Source organism: Rhinopithecus bieti, unplaced genomic scaffold, assembly GCF_001698545.2.
Source record: "Rhinopithecus bieti isolate Rb0 unplaced genomic scaffold, ASM169854v2 scaffold_71387, whole genome shotgun sequence".
NCBI lineage: Eukaryota > Metazoa > Chordata > Mammalia > Primates > Cercopithecidae > Rhinopithecus > Rhinopithecus bieti.
The window spans coordinates 165,786-182,253 of NW_016826726.1; the positions used below are offsets into that span (position 1 = coordinate 165,786).

Consider the following 16,468-nt stretch of genomic DNA (forward strand, 5'->3'; position numbering starts at 1 on the left):
GCTCACTGCAAGCTCTGCCTCCCGGGTTCACGCCATTCTCCTGCCTCAGCCTCCCGAGTAGCTGGGACTACAGGCACCCGCCACATCGCCCGGCTAGTTGTTTTTTATTTTTTGTATTTTTTAGTAGAGACGGGGTTTCACCGTGTTAGTCAGGATGGTCTCGATCTCCTGACCTCGTGATCCACCCGTCTCGACCTCCCAAAGTGCTGGGATTACAGGCTTGAGCCACCGCGCCCGGCCTATTCTTGAAATCTTAATGGTTCAAAGCATCTTGGCTTCGAAACGTCACCTTCACGGGGCCCTTTACCCCACTCTGCCCCACCCCTCCAGAGCCCAGTGTCCTTACCTGACACCCTGGGTGGGGGGTGGTTATATTCTGCAGATCATCGGGAAAGATGTCCTCACCAGCACCTACGGCGCCACTGCGGAAACCCTCTCAACCTCCACCACCACCCATGTCACCAAAGTGAGTAGCAGCAGGGTACCCCATGCCCCCAACCGAGCTGCAGGCGAGAAGGTCATGACTGTTATTCAGCTTTGGCTTCGCCATCTGTAAAGTGGGCAGAGAAAACCTGTAGTGTTTACCAGTTTCTAGAATACTGTGCACTTTGTCCTGTGCCACATGTTGTTCTAGGCACAGGCCCTTCCCACACGGCGTTGACAGCCAGGCTAGAGGGAACAATACTCTCCTCTTTGAAGTAACTGTGAACCATGGCGTGTGCACCTTGTAGATGGAAAATGCTGGAGGAATCTAGATGGGGTGACATATGAGAGGCCCTGCAAGAGTCAGGAAACATCTCCTAGAAGTAGGGACTGAGTAGAGTCTTGGAAAGCCAGGCAGGACACCTGAGGGAGGAGAAGACAGATGCAGGTGTTCTAAGCAAAGCAGAAGAGGGAAGCAGAAATTGTGTGTTTGCTTATTTGTTTGTTCGTTGAGCAGATGTTAGTGAGTGTCAACTTTATTTGTGTTGGCCTCTGTGCCAGGGGCTGCTGGATGTAGCCATAAGTGAGGCATGGGACATGAGAAGCACCTGTAGGGGGTGTAACTGGGAAATTAGGTTGTACTGGCGACAGGGAGGTGGAATATAGAGCAAATAACAAATACCAGGACACATTTGACTCTGGAGGATCTGGGCCTCAGGGAGATTGGAAAGCCATGAAGATTTTTAGATTGGAGGGTAACCTAGTGAAAATAGGTTTAAGGAGAGAATATCAGATCCACTAGGATGTGTAGATAGGTGGGAGAAAGAAGAGGGAGAAGTATGGAGAGAGATGGATAGTAAATAACTCAGGCCTGATGGGGAGGGCCTGGACCAGGGTGTGAGTCAGAGCCCAGGTGGGAAGAGGTAGGGACAAAGGAGGGAAGCCTTCCTGGGTGACCCAGCAATAAGGACAAGGGCTAGTTGGGAGGCAGGCAGGCTGATGCATCCATACCTATGTGGCCAGGAGGAAGGCAGGAGGGCACCTAGCCAGGGCTGGAGGCCTGGAGCAGCCAGGTTGATGAGCCATCAGAGGAGAACTCTGGTCAGTTGCACCGGGCCTTCGTGCACAGACTGTCCTGGCCTCTGCCTGCGCCTCTGCAGGAATCAGCACTTTCTCACATACCCCACAGAGAACCCACTCTCAATAAAAACATTACTGAGCAATGTTGACTTCTCTGAAAGCTTTATGGGAGGTTTTACATCCCACGCCCACAGCAGACAGTTCAGGAAACTCTTCTTCCCTAAGTCCCTGCCAACTGGGAGCCCCCTCTTCTTTCTATCCGCTCCTGACTCCAGCTGGGATTCCCCACAGACACCACCCTGCTTTAACATGCCAAACAATTAGGTCCCGCCTCAGCTATTACTTCGAAACTTGTCCAAATCCTGTGCCTTCAGAAAACAGTGGAGGTCATAAGTATCATCAATCTAATTTTCTCTTGTAGTATTGTTGGAAGTTGTTCAAGGCAGAACCTTGTCACCATTCACATTTCATTCATGTGTTCATTCAACAAATCTGCATTCAGCACTGCCCTGGTTAGATTGGGTGAGGGAGTGGGAGAGGAGGGGATACAGAGATGAACAAAATACAGACCCTGCCTTCAAGAACTGGCAGCCTGGTGAGGTGAACATGGCCACAGACACACATATGGTCGGCACCAGGCAGAGAGGTCCAGAACTGTGAGAGAGACAGACTCAGTGCTCAGGGAGTACCAAGGCAGGAAGGCAGAAGCATTGCCAACCAGGGTCTGAGAGGCAGCATTGGAGCTAGGCTTGGAAGACCTAGATGGGGTGGTTTGGTAGTTTTGGGGAGTGGTGGCAACCAGACAAGATCTGCAGTTCAAAGTCCAAAACCAGAAAAGAAAAAATCTGAGGAAGTCAGGAGAGAAGGTAACTGCTGGTTCTCAGCCCTGCCCTTGAGAGATGATTTGGGTAGGTCCCCTCTTGAGGCTGCTGCCCCAACAGGACCCAAGAGTGACCTCACCTCCCTCTCCCTCTGCAGACTGTGAAAGGAGGGTTTTCTGAGACAAGGATCGAGAAGCGAATCATCATTACTGGGGATGAAGATGTCGATCAAGACCAGGTATGGGGGTAGGGACAGTTCTTCCCAGTGCCACTGCCCAGTCCTCAATCCCTCCTATGTCGGGTTACCCATGGATGGCTACGCTCATGGGCAGAGAAGGTGTCCACTTCTTGCTGACCCTGTTCAGATAAGAAACCCCCAAGGAAAGGGCACTGGATGGGAGCCAGAAGGAGCCAGAAGAGCCGAGCTCTAGTCTCTCTCTTTAATGTTGACTTTGCCCCTCCCTGGGCCTCAGTTTCTCCAGCTGTGCACTAGAGGGCTTGCTGTTTTTCACAGTCTCTCTCATCTTGGATATTTCATGGTTCCTTCCTTTGCTGTTCTTTACCACCAGGCTCTGGCTTTGGCCATCAAGGAGGCCAAACTGCAGCATCCTGATATGCTGGTAACCAAAGCTGTCGTATACAGAGAAACAGACCCATCCCCGGAGGAGAGGGACAAGAAGCCACAGGTAAGGCTCCTGAGGCCCAGCAACCATGAGAGAGAGGAGGGATCAGTAGCAAGATCCTCTGAGGGCCATTTCCATCTGAGAACCCAATGGCTTGACCCCTAGTGCAACTTTGACCCGCCCCCCCACCAGCCTTCCTGATTTGCTGATTTGGGCACCTCCCCGAGAGACAAGTCCGTGGGGAGAGGAAGGAAGACTGGTTCCTTGGCTTCTTTGGGGTTTCAGGCTCCACATCCAGAAAAATAAATCCAGAAGTGGTTAAAAATTTTTTTAAAGGGAGGGAAATGGAGAGAGGAATGACAGTGGATATTGAGGTGGGACAAATGGAGGCCCTCATTATCTCCTTGGGCATTGCCTATAAACCGGAAGTCAGAAAAAGTCCTACTAGGCCCAGTGCCACATTCCTGGCCCTGAGTCTCTCTCTCTATTTACAAGTCACTGAATGTTGTTAAGGGGACATGATGACCACAGCCCTTGATCTCGTCTGTCTTGCTTGATTGCAATTTTTTTTTTTTCTTTTTGAGATGGAGTCTCTGTTGCCCAGGCTGGAGTGCAGTGGTGCAATCTTGACTCACTGCAACCTCCGGCTCCTGGGTTTGAGTGATTCTCCTGCCTCAGCCTCCCGAGTGACTGGGACTACATGTGTGCGCCACCTCACCTGGCTAATTTTTACATTTTTAGTACAGATGGGGTTTCACCTTGTTGGCCAGGCTGGTATCAAACTCCTGTCCTCAAGTGATCCACCTGCCTCAGCCTCCCAAAGTGCTGGGATTACAGGTGTGAACCACCACACCTGGCATGATTGCATCTTGACTTCTGAGACCTGCATGGGCCAAAATCCTAGGGAACCTATATTCTCCTGTTTAATTGTAGGCCATCAGTGCTTTAGTGAATAAGATAAATAAGATGATGTTGGGGCAGATAGGGCTTTTAGCAGCCTAAATTAGGGGAGGGGTTCTTCTGGGCCCTCTGGAAATTTACCAGATCTTATCAGATCTATAAAACAAAATCCCATAGACATTGAGTTGGATAAAATAAGCCAGGCACAGAAAGTATAAACTGTATGATTCCATTCATAGGGAGTCCAAAAGCAAGCAAAACTAATCTACAATGTTGAAAATCAGAATATTTCTGATTCTCTGAGACAAAAATCCTTCTGATTTTTCTGTTACTTCTGGGATGCAGTATTCACAAGGAAGAGGGAAGGGCCACAAAGGAATCTTCTAGGGTGCTGGAAATGTCACTATTTTCAACTGGGTAGGTTACATGGATGTATAGATATAAACACATTTATAAAATTCTTCTCTCACTTAGAGTTGTGCACCTCACACATTTCACGGGTTCTACCACAATGAAAAAATCCATCTCAAAGACCCCACAAATATAATCACTGGTCTCCTTTTTGCCCTTTTCCTTGAGTGAATGAAACCAGTCTTTTCTAGAAAGATACAAGAATGTTTCTTTTCCTTTGATTACCAGACCCCTTAATGTCAGAAGAAAAAGCACTGAAACATTTTCCTGCTGCTTTGAAAGGCTGCTAACCTCTGGTCTGAACTAGGGCTGTTCAACAGAACTTTCTGCAGTGATGGAAGTGTTCTTTCTGTGCTGTCTGGGATGGTAGTCGCTAGCTGCACGTGGCTACTGAGGACTTGAAATTGGCTAGTCTAAAAAAAAATGTGCTTTAAGGGTGAAATACGTGCAGGATTTTGAAGATTTAATATGAAAAAAAGAATGTAAATTATCTCAATAATTTTTACATTGGTTACATATTTAAATGATAAGGGATACATCAGGTTAGGTAAAATGTACTATTAAAATTAAATTCACCTGACCGGGCATGGTGGCTCACACCTGTAATCCCAGCACTTTAGGAGGCCGAGGCAGGTGGATCACCTGAGGTCAGGAGTTTGAGATCAGCCTGACCAACATGGTGAAACCCTGTCTCTACTAAAATACAAAATAAGGAGTGGGGATTCGTGGGTGCCTGTAGTCCCAGCTGCTAGGGAGGCTGAGGCAGGAGTTGAACCCGGGAGGCGGAGGTTGCAGTGAGCCAAGATAGCACCATTGCTCTCTAGCCTAGGCAACAGAGCGAGACTCCATCTCAAAATAAAATAAAATAAAATTAATTTCACCTGTTTCTCTTTAAATCATTTTGGATGTAAACTAAAATTGAGAACTTTGATTGTGAAATTAAAATTTTCCATTTATCTAGAAATATTTAGAAAGACAGAAATATATAGAAAATTTCAGAAATGTTATCTAGAAAATCTATTATCTAGGAAAAAAAATATTTTTTTTTGAGATGGAGTCTCACTCTGTCACCCAGGCTGGAGTGTGGTGGCACAATCTTGGCTCACTCCAGCCTCCACCTCCCAGATTCAAGTGATTCTTGTGCCTCAGCCTCCCAAGTAGCTGGGAATACAGGCGTATGCTACCACACCCAACTAATTTTTGTATTTTTAGTAGAGACGGGGTTTCACCATGTTTGCCAGGCTGGTCTTGAACTCCTGACCTCAAATGATCTGCCTGACTCAGCCTCCCAAAGTGCTGGGATTACAGGTGTGAGCCACTGCACCCGGGCCTATGTAGGAAAATTTTAAATTCCATGTGTAATCCACATTCTACTTCTACTGGACAGCACTGGTCTAGAAGTGTAGGTTGGCCATGGGTAGAGCCTACCTCCCAGCCTTCCTCAGACTTTCATACAAGTGATTGCCATTCCTATCCCCTCAGTTTTTCAATCATTCTTCCTTTATTCCTCCCAAATCTCAGAGTGGTAGAGTGTAGGCCACTTGCTAAGCTGGGTGTATCACCTGGGGAAGCCTGTTTAAAATACAGGCACTAGAGAACCCTCTCCATAAAGTCTGATTTAGAAAGACTGGACTGGGACCTGGGATCTGCATTGCCTGGGAATCTTCATTTCTACCTTGGTCCTTAGGGTCCCCATGCAGCCAGGTATAGGAGCCACTGATGCAAAGAACTCTGTACTGGGAATCCAGGGACCTGGCTCTAAAGCTATTCCACTGACTGGTGTGTGACAGTAGGTCTGTTTCTTCCCACATGGGGACTCGGTTTCCTCATTTGCAAAATGAAGAAGTGGAGTGAGCCCCCTTCTAATTATAGTCCTCTGCCTATTTGCTTTCCTGGAGTATCTGTTGTGTGTTTCTCATCTCTTCTCCATTCCCTCTTTCACGCCTCCTCATCTTTCCCAGGGCATTCAGAACCAGGCCCCCAGGCTCCTGCCTTCCCATTTCCCTAGCCATTCAGAGCTCTCATCCTGGCCTCCACATCCTGCCCCCTCTACCCCTACCTCAATGCAGTCTTTTCATATCTGCCCACCTCGCTGCTCCCTTTGCTGTCTCATTCTCTCCTCCTCGCCTCTCTTTAGTTCTTTCTTTGCTGCCATTGCCCCACGCACCACCATGCACCATCTCTCTCTCTCTTCTGGGTTGTTCTGTAAAGGTCACCTTGTTTATGTTGCCCTGGCAAGCCAGAAGTTTCTCTCCTTTGCCTTTTCTGCCCACATGCTTTACCAGTAGTTATGGTCAAGTAGAACCCACGTCTGACTCTTAATACAGTCAGACTCATTAATTCTGGAAGAGGTCTCCTCTGAATTTGAAAACTCCTTTTTAAAGTGCTTGGAAACATTGGCTTAATGGATGGATGCCTCTTGGTACCCCAAGGAAGAGCTCTGCACTCCTGCAGAGTCTCAAGCCCTGCCCTTTATTAGCTGTGTGACCTTTTAGCAAATCATTTAAACTTTTCAGCCTGTTTCTTTGTCAGCCAAATGGCAGTGATCATCACAGTAATAACAATCGCTATAATTTATGGAAAGCTTACACTGTGCCAGGCACCAGGCCGTGCACTCAACACAAGTACTGTTACCTGCTCATTCATTTTACAAATGAGGAAACTGAGGCTCAGAGATGTTAAGTGGCTTGCTCACAGTCATGAAGCTGTGAACATGATGGATTGATTAGAGAGTGAAACCCAATCTGTTAGATTCCAAAACCCAATGGTCTTGACCTCACCACACTCACTTTTCATAACATCTGTCTCCTAGGGCTACCAAGATCATCCATGCAGCATGGTAGTTAGCACAGTGCCTGGCACATAGTGAGTGCTTAATAAAAGTTCATTATGACTACTATTACTATTAACTTGAAGTAGGCTAACAAAATGCTGCACGCAGGGACTGTGCTGTAATAAACCAAAAAGAATAAACCATAACACTGTGTTGTTTAGATGTCTTTGGTACTTCTGAAGTGTCTATGGGCTTATGAAGATATCCCACATACCCAGAATAATGATATACACTGACTTATAGGACAGCCACTTCATTAGTTGATGCACAAACTTAAAGTGCAGCCTGTTACTATAAGGAAAAACAAAACAAAAACTAATGTCTGGTTAGGATGTAGCAAAATTGAGTAGAAAGAGTACTACTCAGTTTTGACCAGGGGCCAGGCGTAGTGGCTCACGCTTGGAATCCCAGCACTTTGGGAGGCTGAGGCAGGAGGATTTCTTGAGCCCAGGGGTTCAAGACCAGCCTGGCCATCATAATGAGACCTTCGTTTCTAGAAAAAGTTAAAAAGATTAACTGGGTGTGGTGGCTGGCACCTGTAGTTCCAGCTACTTGGGAAGTTGAAGCAGGAGGATTGCTTGAGTCCAGGAGGTCGAGGCTGCAATGAGCTATGATTGTGCCACTGCAATCCAGCCTGGCAATAGAGCAAGACCCTGTTAAAAAAAAAAAAAAAAAAAAAAAAGAAGGAAGGAAGGAATAGATGGATACACCTAGGTTTTGGAGCTAGAAACACCTTGGTAGCTGTGTGTCCAGAGGAACCTCTCTGACCTCAGTTTCCTCACCTGCAAAATGTCATTAATGTAGAAATTGGAGTTGCTGTAATAACTAAACAACACCTGTGATGTACTGGATCTGTGTCTTGCCTACAGAAGGGGCTCAGCAAAGTGAACCTGTTTCCTTGTCCCTGTGAGGTTTCTCCATGTTTAGAGGTTGATGAGAGCACTGAGAAAGTCAGACCATAATTGTCTACCACCAGCCTGGTACCTGAGGCCCTGTCTCCATGAGAGTGTTTATCTTGCTGGTCTTAATCTTCTCTTCCCTCCCCAAATCCTCCAGAAACATCTGTCTGTCCCTGCTTCAGTTGACTCTTGGTCTTCCTTCTTAACATTCTTCTTTCTTGAAGTCTTGCTATGAGTGTGGAAAGTCACCCATCTCACACAGAACCTTTTCCCTTCTCTCCCTGCAACCTCGCAGGTCAGACGTCTGGTTTCTGCTCCATATTCTCCCACTGGCCCACTTCCTTCAAAGAACACCTGTCTGCCAAACACCACCAGCAAGAGGGCAGCACTTGCCCATCTTCCTGACCTTACAAAATTTAATGGGAAAAAATTGACCTGTTCCAAAACAGGAACCTTGGGCTCTAGTCTTAGTTTTGCCAACTTGCTAAGCCTGAAGCCTCTGGGCCTCAGTTTTCCTGTCTGTCAAATGAGCCAAGAAAGATCTGTTTTCTGATTCCATTAGCACTTGACTGTACGCAAGTAGCAGAAATGATGTTTCATCTGTTAAATGGTTTTGAGTAGTTGCTGTGTGCCAGGCACAGTGTTGGACACTGGAAAGACAAGAGTTAAAAGACAGCCCTTGCCCTCAAGGAGATCAGAGTAGTGTGTGATTAAATTAACAACAGCAACAATCGTCATAATAAGAACAGCCAGTATTTATTCAGCACTTACTATATGCTGGGCCCTTGCTTCAATTCCTCCCTATAATGGGAGGCAGAACCCATTTTACAGAGGAAGCAATTGAGGCTTAAAGAAGTTAAGAAACTTGCCAGGCACTGTGGCATGCACCAGTAATCCCAGCTACTTGGGAGGCTGAGGCAGAAGGATCACTTGAGGCCAGGAATTCAAGGCTGTAATGTGCATTGATTATGCCTGTGAATAGCTATTGAACTCCAGCCTGAGCAACATAGTAAGACTCATCTCTTAAAAATTTTTTTAAAGGAAAGGAAGTTAAGAAACTCACCCAAGATTACAGAGCTAGCTGGCCCATAGAGTGCAGAGCCTGCTCTCTTAAACACTGAGTTTTGGAGCCAAACCTGGAATCCAGGCTCCATTTCTTTATTTAAACACTGCTGTCTGTGGTTTAATCTCCAGGACACAGCAAGCCCAAGGACAACAGAAAGGAAAAACAAATGAAAAAAGAACATCTGCAATCGTGACTAAACATTTCTTAGAGCTGACAAAAGATAGGAAGAAAAAGTGAAATGATGATGATCTTAGCTTCTTGGTGTTAAAGGACATTTTAACACATTTTCAGGCCAAAGTAAAAGATTACCACCTCCCTGGAAACAAGCGAGCAAACACACATGGGCTCTGGAATCCGACAGATGTGGGTTCAGTTCTCTGCTGCCCCACATAAGCTATGTGGCCTTGGAGTGCAGTGGCCATTCACAGGCATGATCATTACACATTACAGCCTCCAGTTTCTCACCTCAAGAGATCCTTCCACCTCAGCCTCCCAGGTAGCTGGGATTACAGGTGCAAGTCACTCTACCTTGCTGAGTCACAATAAAGGGCATATGGTAAAGGGTAGCAAAAACAACCTCTTGCCATGTATTTAAAAACAAGTGACCGAAGTTGCTAACTTTCCTTGTCCTCTTCCTTTTCCCCCACTCCCCACCCCCCATTCTACCCCATGCCTCTTGCTTCCAGGAATCCTGACCTCTGTGAAGAGATCCTGGCATTTCTGGTCCAACCCAAGCCAGAGAACCATTAAGAAGGGGCCTTCGTTCTGGATTCTCCGACGCAACACCGACGTCCCAGCTGCGACGTACTGTCACTGATGAGAGACTGGGAAGGGAAAAGCATATATATATATAGATATATAGAGATATAGATATATATACAGGAAACACCGCGTCCTTGCACTGCTGCTGGGGCTGGCAGAGCAGTTGGCCGACGGCAACAACCGACATCTGAACACCTACATTTCCTTTGCAGACAAATTGAAGAACTGGTGGGTTTTTTTCAAGAAAAAAAATTATATAATAACTATAATCCCTTGCTCACTCCTTTCCCCCGCCAAATAAGAAACGCAAGCCAGACCACGATGATTGTAGAAGTCCCTCCCACCCTGGTTCTGCACGTTACAGTTAGCAGACGAGCAATTCCATTTGTTCTTCTCCAGCATTTCTGAGGCCCACTTGAATGCAAAGGAAAACACTCGCGCAGCAAAGCAAGAGAAGTCGCAGCAGCAAGACACGCACAGTCAACCATTTTCCGAGAAAGAAAGAAAATTCCCCACTTGGAAAGAAAGAGGAAGAACACTGGATTCTTACTTTCTGGATCTTGACACTGGGCTGCAAAATTCACCTGCCTCTCTCCCACCTCCCGTCACCCTCAACTCTCAATGTCTTGCTGTCATTTTCTGTCTCGGCTCCCTCCTCCCCCTTCCCCTGCCCAACACCCCTCACCCTCTGTGTCTGGGTCCTGCTGAGGGCCACTGCAGATGACTCTCCTTTGAAATGAGAAAAAGAAAAGAAAGCAAGAACAGAAAACGAAGCCACAGGAAGGGAAGTAGACATTGTATGTTTATGGTTTCTCATTATGAAGGTGCAGCTTGTAGGAGGTTTGTACGGATGTGCTTTTAAGTTATGTATATTGCATATAACAGGAAAAAAATATTAAAATAAACAGTGTTGGTAAGTATGAAGCTGACATTCTAAAATTATAATTATCTGACTGTGATTGATGTATCCTGAGGTTCCTAGATCTCACTGAACTGGCCCAGCTAAGGACACCTGGACTCTGGGTGTGGGTTGGCTCACAGTAGGGGCTGACCGGTTCAGTGTAGTAATACTGTGTGTGGTGTTTGTAATTGGTTGATTGGTGGGGAGGGGTGGGGGCCCCTAATGGAGAGGTGTGGGTTTAGCAAGAAAGAAGCAACACAGATGTCGTCCCCAAAATGCCAGTTCGAGACACCTTCTCCCTGCCCCCCTGGTAGTAGCAGTCAGGACCTGGTCTGTGCTCAGGTACCGGGTCCCAATCTGGGACTCTGCTGCTGAAGTTGCCACAGTAGAGGTCCCTGGCTTAGTCCTTATCTCCCTACGGGGCTTGCCTTGGTTTTCAGTCTTCTCTCTCTCTTTTTTTTTTTTTTTTTTTTGCCACATCCTGCCCTTCCCTGACCCCATTGTAATAACCAACTCCATATCCAAAGGGAGGTGGTGCTCCCAGCCATTATAGAAGATGATGGCTTTAACCTGACTGTCTAAAAATTCCCAGCTCAGCCTTTTCCTCTACTTTCTTCCTTGTTCTGAATCATTTCTTCTTCTCGGGCCAAAGTAGCTATGGTAAGGAGGCTGCACGGGGCAGACCCTGAGAGATCAAAACTGCATTTGCAAAGGCCTCCCCTGTCCCAGGACAAAGTTGAGAGTGACGGGCAATGTTGCTCAAAGGCTCCACCTCTACATAAGACCTTGGCTTGGAGACCTCCCTCTTAATCAACATCTGATCTCTGAGCTTGTGCCCAGAAATCGCTCCAAGACCACAGGAGACCTTCAAGAAGCTCACATCAAAAGCTTGGCATTGCTCTCTGCCACATGTGGGCTTCCTCAGCTTGTCTGCCACAAGCTACTTCTCTGAGCTCAGAAAGTGCCCCTTGGTGAGGGAAAATGTCCCACTGCACTGCTAATTTCTCACTTCCATTTTACCTCCAGTCCTCCTTTTAAACCAGTTAATAAATTCATTCCACAAGTATTTACTGATTACCTGCTTGTGCCAGGGACTATTCTCAGGCTGAAGAAGGTGGGAGGGGAGGGTGGAGCCTGAGAAGACACCTGAGCCAGCTTTATATTTCAACCATGGCTGGCCCATCTGAGAGCATCTCCCCACTCTCGCCAATCTATTGGGGCATTGCTCAGGGGTGCCCCCAGGCAGCCCAGGTTAGATGCGTCCCTTTGGCTTGCTTGTCAGTGATGACATACACCTTAGCTGCTTAGCTGGTGCTGGCCTGAGGCAGGGCAGGAAATCAGAATAGTATTTGCTTCTCTGGGCAAATGGGAAGTTCAGCAGGGCAGCAGAATCAGCGGCATCCCCCGGGTGCAGGCCGGTGGGCCCACTCCAACTCCCCCTGAGTGCAGCAGCACACTTTCCATACGCCAGGTTCTTTCTACAATCCTGGTGGAAAAGCCACAGAACCTTCTTCGTGCCCTTCTTAACTTGAGAGCTCCTACTTATTCTGGGTCAAGAGCTGGAGTGGTGGCTCCAATCCTCTCTGGGCCACTTTGGTCTAGGAACTCATCTTTGCAGGAACCAGGAGTCCTGAGCACACTGCACACACCTCAGAGGGAGGATCCTTGTTCTGGATTTTGTACCTGGCTTCAGGGCAGGGATGAAGTGACCAGGCTTAGCTTGTGGAGTTTGTGGGCCACCAGGGCTTGGGGAAGTTGCCATCCTGTGGATGTTCTGACCTCCCTTCTACAGAGACACAGGCAGTGCCACTAGGGAGGAGGGGACCTGCAAAGCTAGAATCTAGGGCACTGTTTCCTCCCCATCCTCCTCTTTGTAGAGAATAGAGATGTTTGTCTTGTCTGTCTTCAACCTACTTTTCCTTTTCTCTTTTTCGTTTCTCATCCTCTCTGTGCCACCTCTCTACCCAGGAGGCCATGTAGCATAGTGGAAAAAGTCCCTAAGGGCGGTTAGGAGTTCTGGGTGACCATCCTGGCTCAGCTCCTAACTCACCATGTGACATCAGGTTATCCCTGTTCCCCCTCTTGGGCCTCAGTTTCCCGACTTGCAAAATAAGCAGAAAGAACCAGATGCTCTCCAGGGTCTTTTTCTACTCTGCCATCTCATGGGTCTTCATTTTCTCTTGTTTTGTTTTCTCTGGATCTTTTCCATCTGAGGGTACAGGAAGTGCCAGGACCTGTTTCAGTTTTTGAATCCTGCAAGCACATTCCAAGACTGGCCTGAAATTGCATGAGCAACATCACTCGAAATAATTTTTTTTTCAAAAGCACCTTAACAACCAATTGCGATGCTGTCCTGTTCCTTTTTACTCACACCCTTCTTTCCTCTTCTCGTCCCCATGCTCCCCCACCTCAGTGCTCTGTGCTGTATGCGTGTGCTCTCTGTTCTTGTATACTCAATAAAAGTGAAATAAATGTGTTTGATGCTGAACCATACTTCCTTGGTATCTCTTCTCTCTCTCTCTCTCTCTCTCTCTCTCTCTCTCTCTGTCTGTCTCTCTCTGACCTTGGCTACTGGTACAAATTGGCATTGTGGGAAGGGCTAAAACTGAAGTGGAGACATCCCAACTTAGAACATGTTTATTCAACAAATGTTTGGAACTCAAGGTGGTACAGGCCTTGGGTGACTCTCCAGGCACAACACAAACAAGACAAAAGTCCCTGACCTTCATGAACTCACAGGCTAGTGAAGGAAACAGATGCCAACACAGGCAAACAGTCGGTTACAGAGCCATCATCACTAGGAAAGAAATACACAGGGAAAACGGAAGGAGGGTCACTGAAGGAGATCCCTTTAAATATGGTGGCCAGGTAAGGCCTCCCTGAGGAGGCGATCTGTAAGCTGAATGAAGAGAAGGATCAATTGGCCGGGCGTGGTGGCTCACCCCTGTAATCCCAGCACTTTGGGAGGCCGAGGCGGGCGGATCACAAGGTCAGGAGATCGAGACCATCCTGGTTAACACGGTGAAACCCCGTCTCTACTAAAATAATACAAAAAAATTAGCCGGGCGTGGTGGCAGGCGCCTGTAGTCCCAGCTACTCAGGAGGCTGAGGCAGGAGAATGGCGTAAACCCGGGAGGCGGGGCTTGCAGTGAGCTGAGATCGTGCCACTGCACTCCAGCCTGGGTGACAGAGCTAGACTCCATCTCAAAATAAATAAATAAATAAATATATATATAATACATAAATATATATCCTTAGCATTTCCTTATACTTTCAAATACTAAATACTTCTTTTCTTTGGAAAGGTAATTCATTAAATGATACAAAGACTATGCAGTGAAAAGTGATTCTTCAGCCTTCTCCAGATTTCTGTCTCTTGTCAGAGGCAACTGCTACGAGGAACATTATGAATCCTTCCCTGAATTTTCCTTATAGGTCTCATTTAGCAATCTGTTATCCCTAGAGTTCTGGAATAGGACTTGGTTTATAAACAATGGGTCTTCATATGATTCCTCAGGACCCTGTACACCCTGATCCATATTTCTGTCTCCCATAAAGGACCATCCTCTCTGCTTTTGTGGAATAATCAAAGGTACGTTCACCCAGATCAGTGTTTTTCAACTGCATTGAGAGTGGGGAAATGACCCTCCTCCTTTGCCCCCAACCCCCGTCCCGGGGACATTTAGGAATGGTGGTCACAACTGAGGGGTGCTACTAGCATCTAGTGGGTAGAGGCCAGGGTTGCTGCTAAACATCCTACAATGCACAGGACAGCCACGTACAACAAATACCTATCTGGCCCCAAATGTCAATAGTGCCAACGTTGAGAAATTCTGATCTGAATGGACATGTAACCCACAAGGTGGGACTCCTAGGCCACCACCTATAGCTTCTACATCTATTGTTCAGTGTCCTGGAGTCTCGGAGAAGATGGTGAGCCCAACTGAAACAGGGAGCTTTGAGACCAGACCACAGAGCTCAGCGCTTAAGACTGGGAGTGGGGAAGGGTGGAGAGGGAGCTGAGTTTCTTCATGCAGGAAATGAAACTTGACAGGACAGGCTGAGATTGATAAGCATGACTGTGACTGATGGAGGCTGTCTCTGGTTAATCCTGCAGTAGCTCATTGTGATTAACCATTACTGCAGGGCCCGGTCTAGTCTGCAACCCACTAAAAGATAAATTTTGACCGAGACAGATTGGCGTATCCAGCTGTCACTGAGGAAATGTGACAGACAAGCTAAGGAGCAGCAGCACAAGAGATAAGAACAGACAGCCGTTGGTTTGCATTCTAGCTCTGCCGTTCTCTGGCTGTGTAACATCTCTTTGAACCTCAGTTTTCTCTTCTGCAAACTGGGAATACACATACCTTACTAGGGTTAGTGCAAGGATTAGAAATACCCAAGGGGGCCGGGTGCGGTGGCTCATGCCTGTAATCCCAGTACTTTGAGAGGCCGAGGGGGGGGCGGATCACCTGAGGTCAGGAGTTCGAAACCAGCCTGGCCAACAAGGTGAAACCTGGTCTCTACTAAAAATACAAAAATTAGCTGGGCATACTGGTGTGTGCCTGTAATCCCAGCTACTAGGGAGGCTGAGGCAGGAGAATAGCTTGAACCTGGGAGGCAGAAGTTGCAGTGAGCTGAGATCGTACCACTGCGCTCCAGCCTGGGCAACAAGAGCAAGACTTCATCGCAAAACAAAAACAAAAAAAGAAGGCAGTCCAGGCATGGTGGCTCACCCCTATAATCCTAGCACTTTGGGAGGCTGAGGCAGTGGATCACTTGAGGTCAGGAGTTCGAGACCAGCCTGGCCAACATGGTGAAACCTCGTTTCTACTAAAAATAAAATAATTAGCTGGGCATAGTGGCAGGCGCCTGTAATCGGGAGGCTGAGGCAGGAGAATGGCTTGAACCCAGGAGGCAGAGGTTGCAGTGAGCCGAGATTGCGCCATTGCACTCCAGCCTGGGTGACAACGGAGTGAGACTGCGTCTCAAAAAAAAAAAAAAAAAAAAAAAAAAAAAAAAAAAAAAAACCCAAGTTGCCTGCCCTAAAATCACATAAGCCAATTCTTTGCAATAAATCACTTAATATACATCTCCTACTGGCTCTGCATCTTTGGTGGAACCCTGATTAATAGTGCAGGGTTAGACTCACAAACAGAAGTTATTTATTAATACCAAATTATCATCATTATTAATTAAATGCATAATACATGTACTCAGCTGAGCTTTTGTGCCTGGCTTTGTGCTCGGTTCCAGGGAAACAGTGAGGAATAAGACAGGCAGCTTCCTTCCCTCGCGCGTTGATAGCCTGACTAAGATGTTAGGACTTGGCCTGCAAGAAGGACGCGGGGTCAGAGGGACTGAGGTGGTGACTGCTGCTGCTGCAGCAGCGGAGGCTGACGCTGGTTCTCTTTGGGCTGGTGGCTGGCTTTCTGAGGCTCTCCCTGAGGGCTAAGTGTGACTGGAAGCTGAGATACTGTGATCCGGATAAGACTGGCTGACAAAGACAGTGACCGAGCGCCTGACTGGCTACTACTGAATAGTAGCCATTGGTACAAGTCTTGGCTATGCTTTAGTGACCATGACTGCTTGAGCCCAAAGTAAGATGGCTGGTGTCTGTGTTTCTGGACGGGGATATAAAATGCAAAGGTTAATGAAAGTTGTTCACAGTTCAGAAGCTAAAACGGGAAACTAAGAAGAGCAAAAGGCAACATTGTATCTGGCGGAACCTGCAGGTACGGGCCATTCT

The 16,468-nt window shown here is 47.2% G+C and overlaps 1 protein-coding gene across 20 annotated transcripts in view; it reads left to right on the forward strand.

The window, feature by feature from the left end:
- The window catches only part of EPB41L1 (erythrocyte membrane protein band 4.1 like 1), a 140,890-nt gene extending 127,678 nt beyond the window's left edge, over positions 1 to 13,212 (forward strand). For 18 of the 20 annotated variants that reach the window (XM_017863529.1, XM_017863530.1, XM_017863526.1 and 15 more), the window contains 4 exons: positions 383 to 466; positions 2,482 to 2,562; positions 2,894 to 3,010; positions 9,743 to 13,212. In XM_017863529.1, the coding sequence (XP_017719018.1) occupies positions 383 to 466; positions 2,482 to 2,562; positions 2,894 to 3,010; positions 9,743 to 9,751 (291 nt within the window). In that variant the 3' untranslated portion in view covers positions 9,752 to 13,212. The remainder of the gene's footprint in view (positions 1 to 382; positions 467 to 2,481; positions 2,563 to 2,893; positions 3,011 to 9,742) is intronic. The other 2 variants (XR_001883685.1, XM_017863534.1) reach the window with 2 other exon arrangements.
- Positions 13,213 to 16,468: the final 3,256 nt, after the last annotated feature.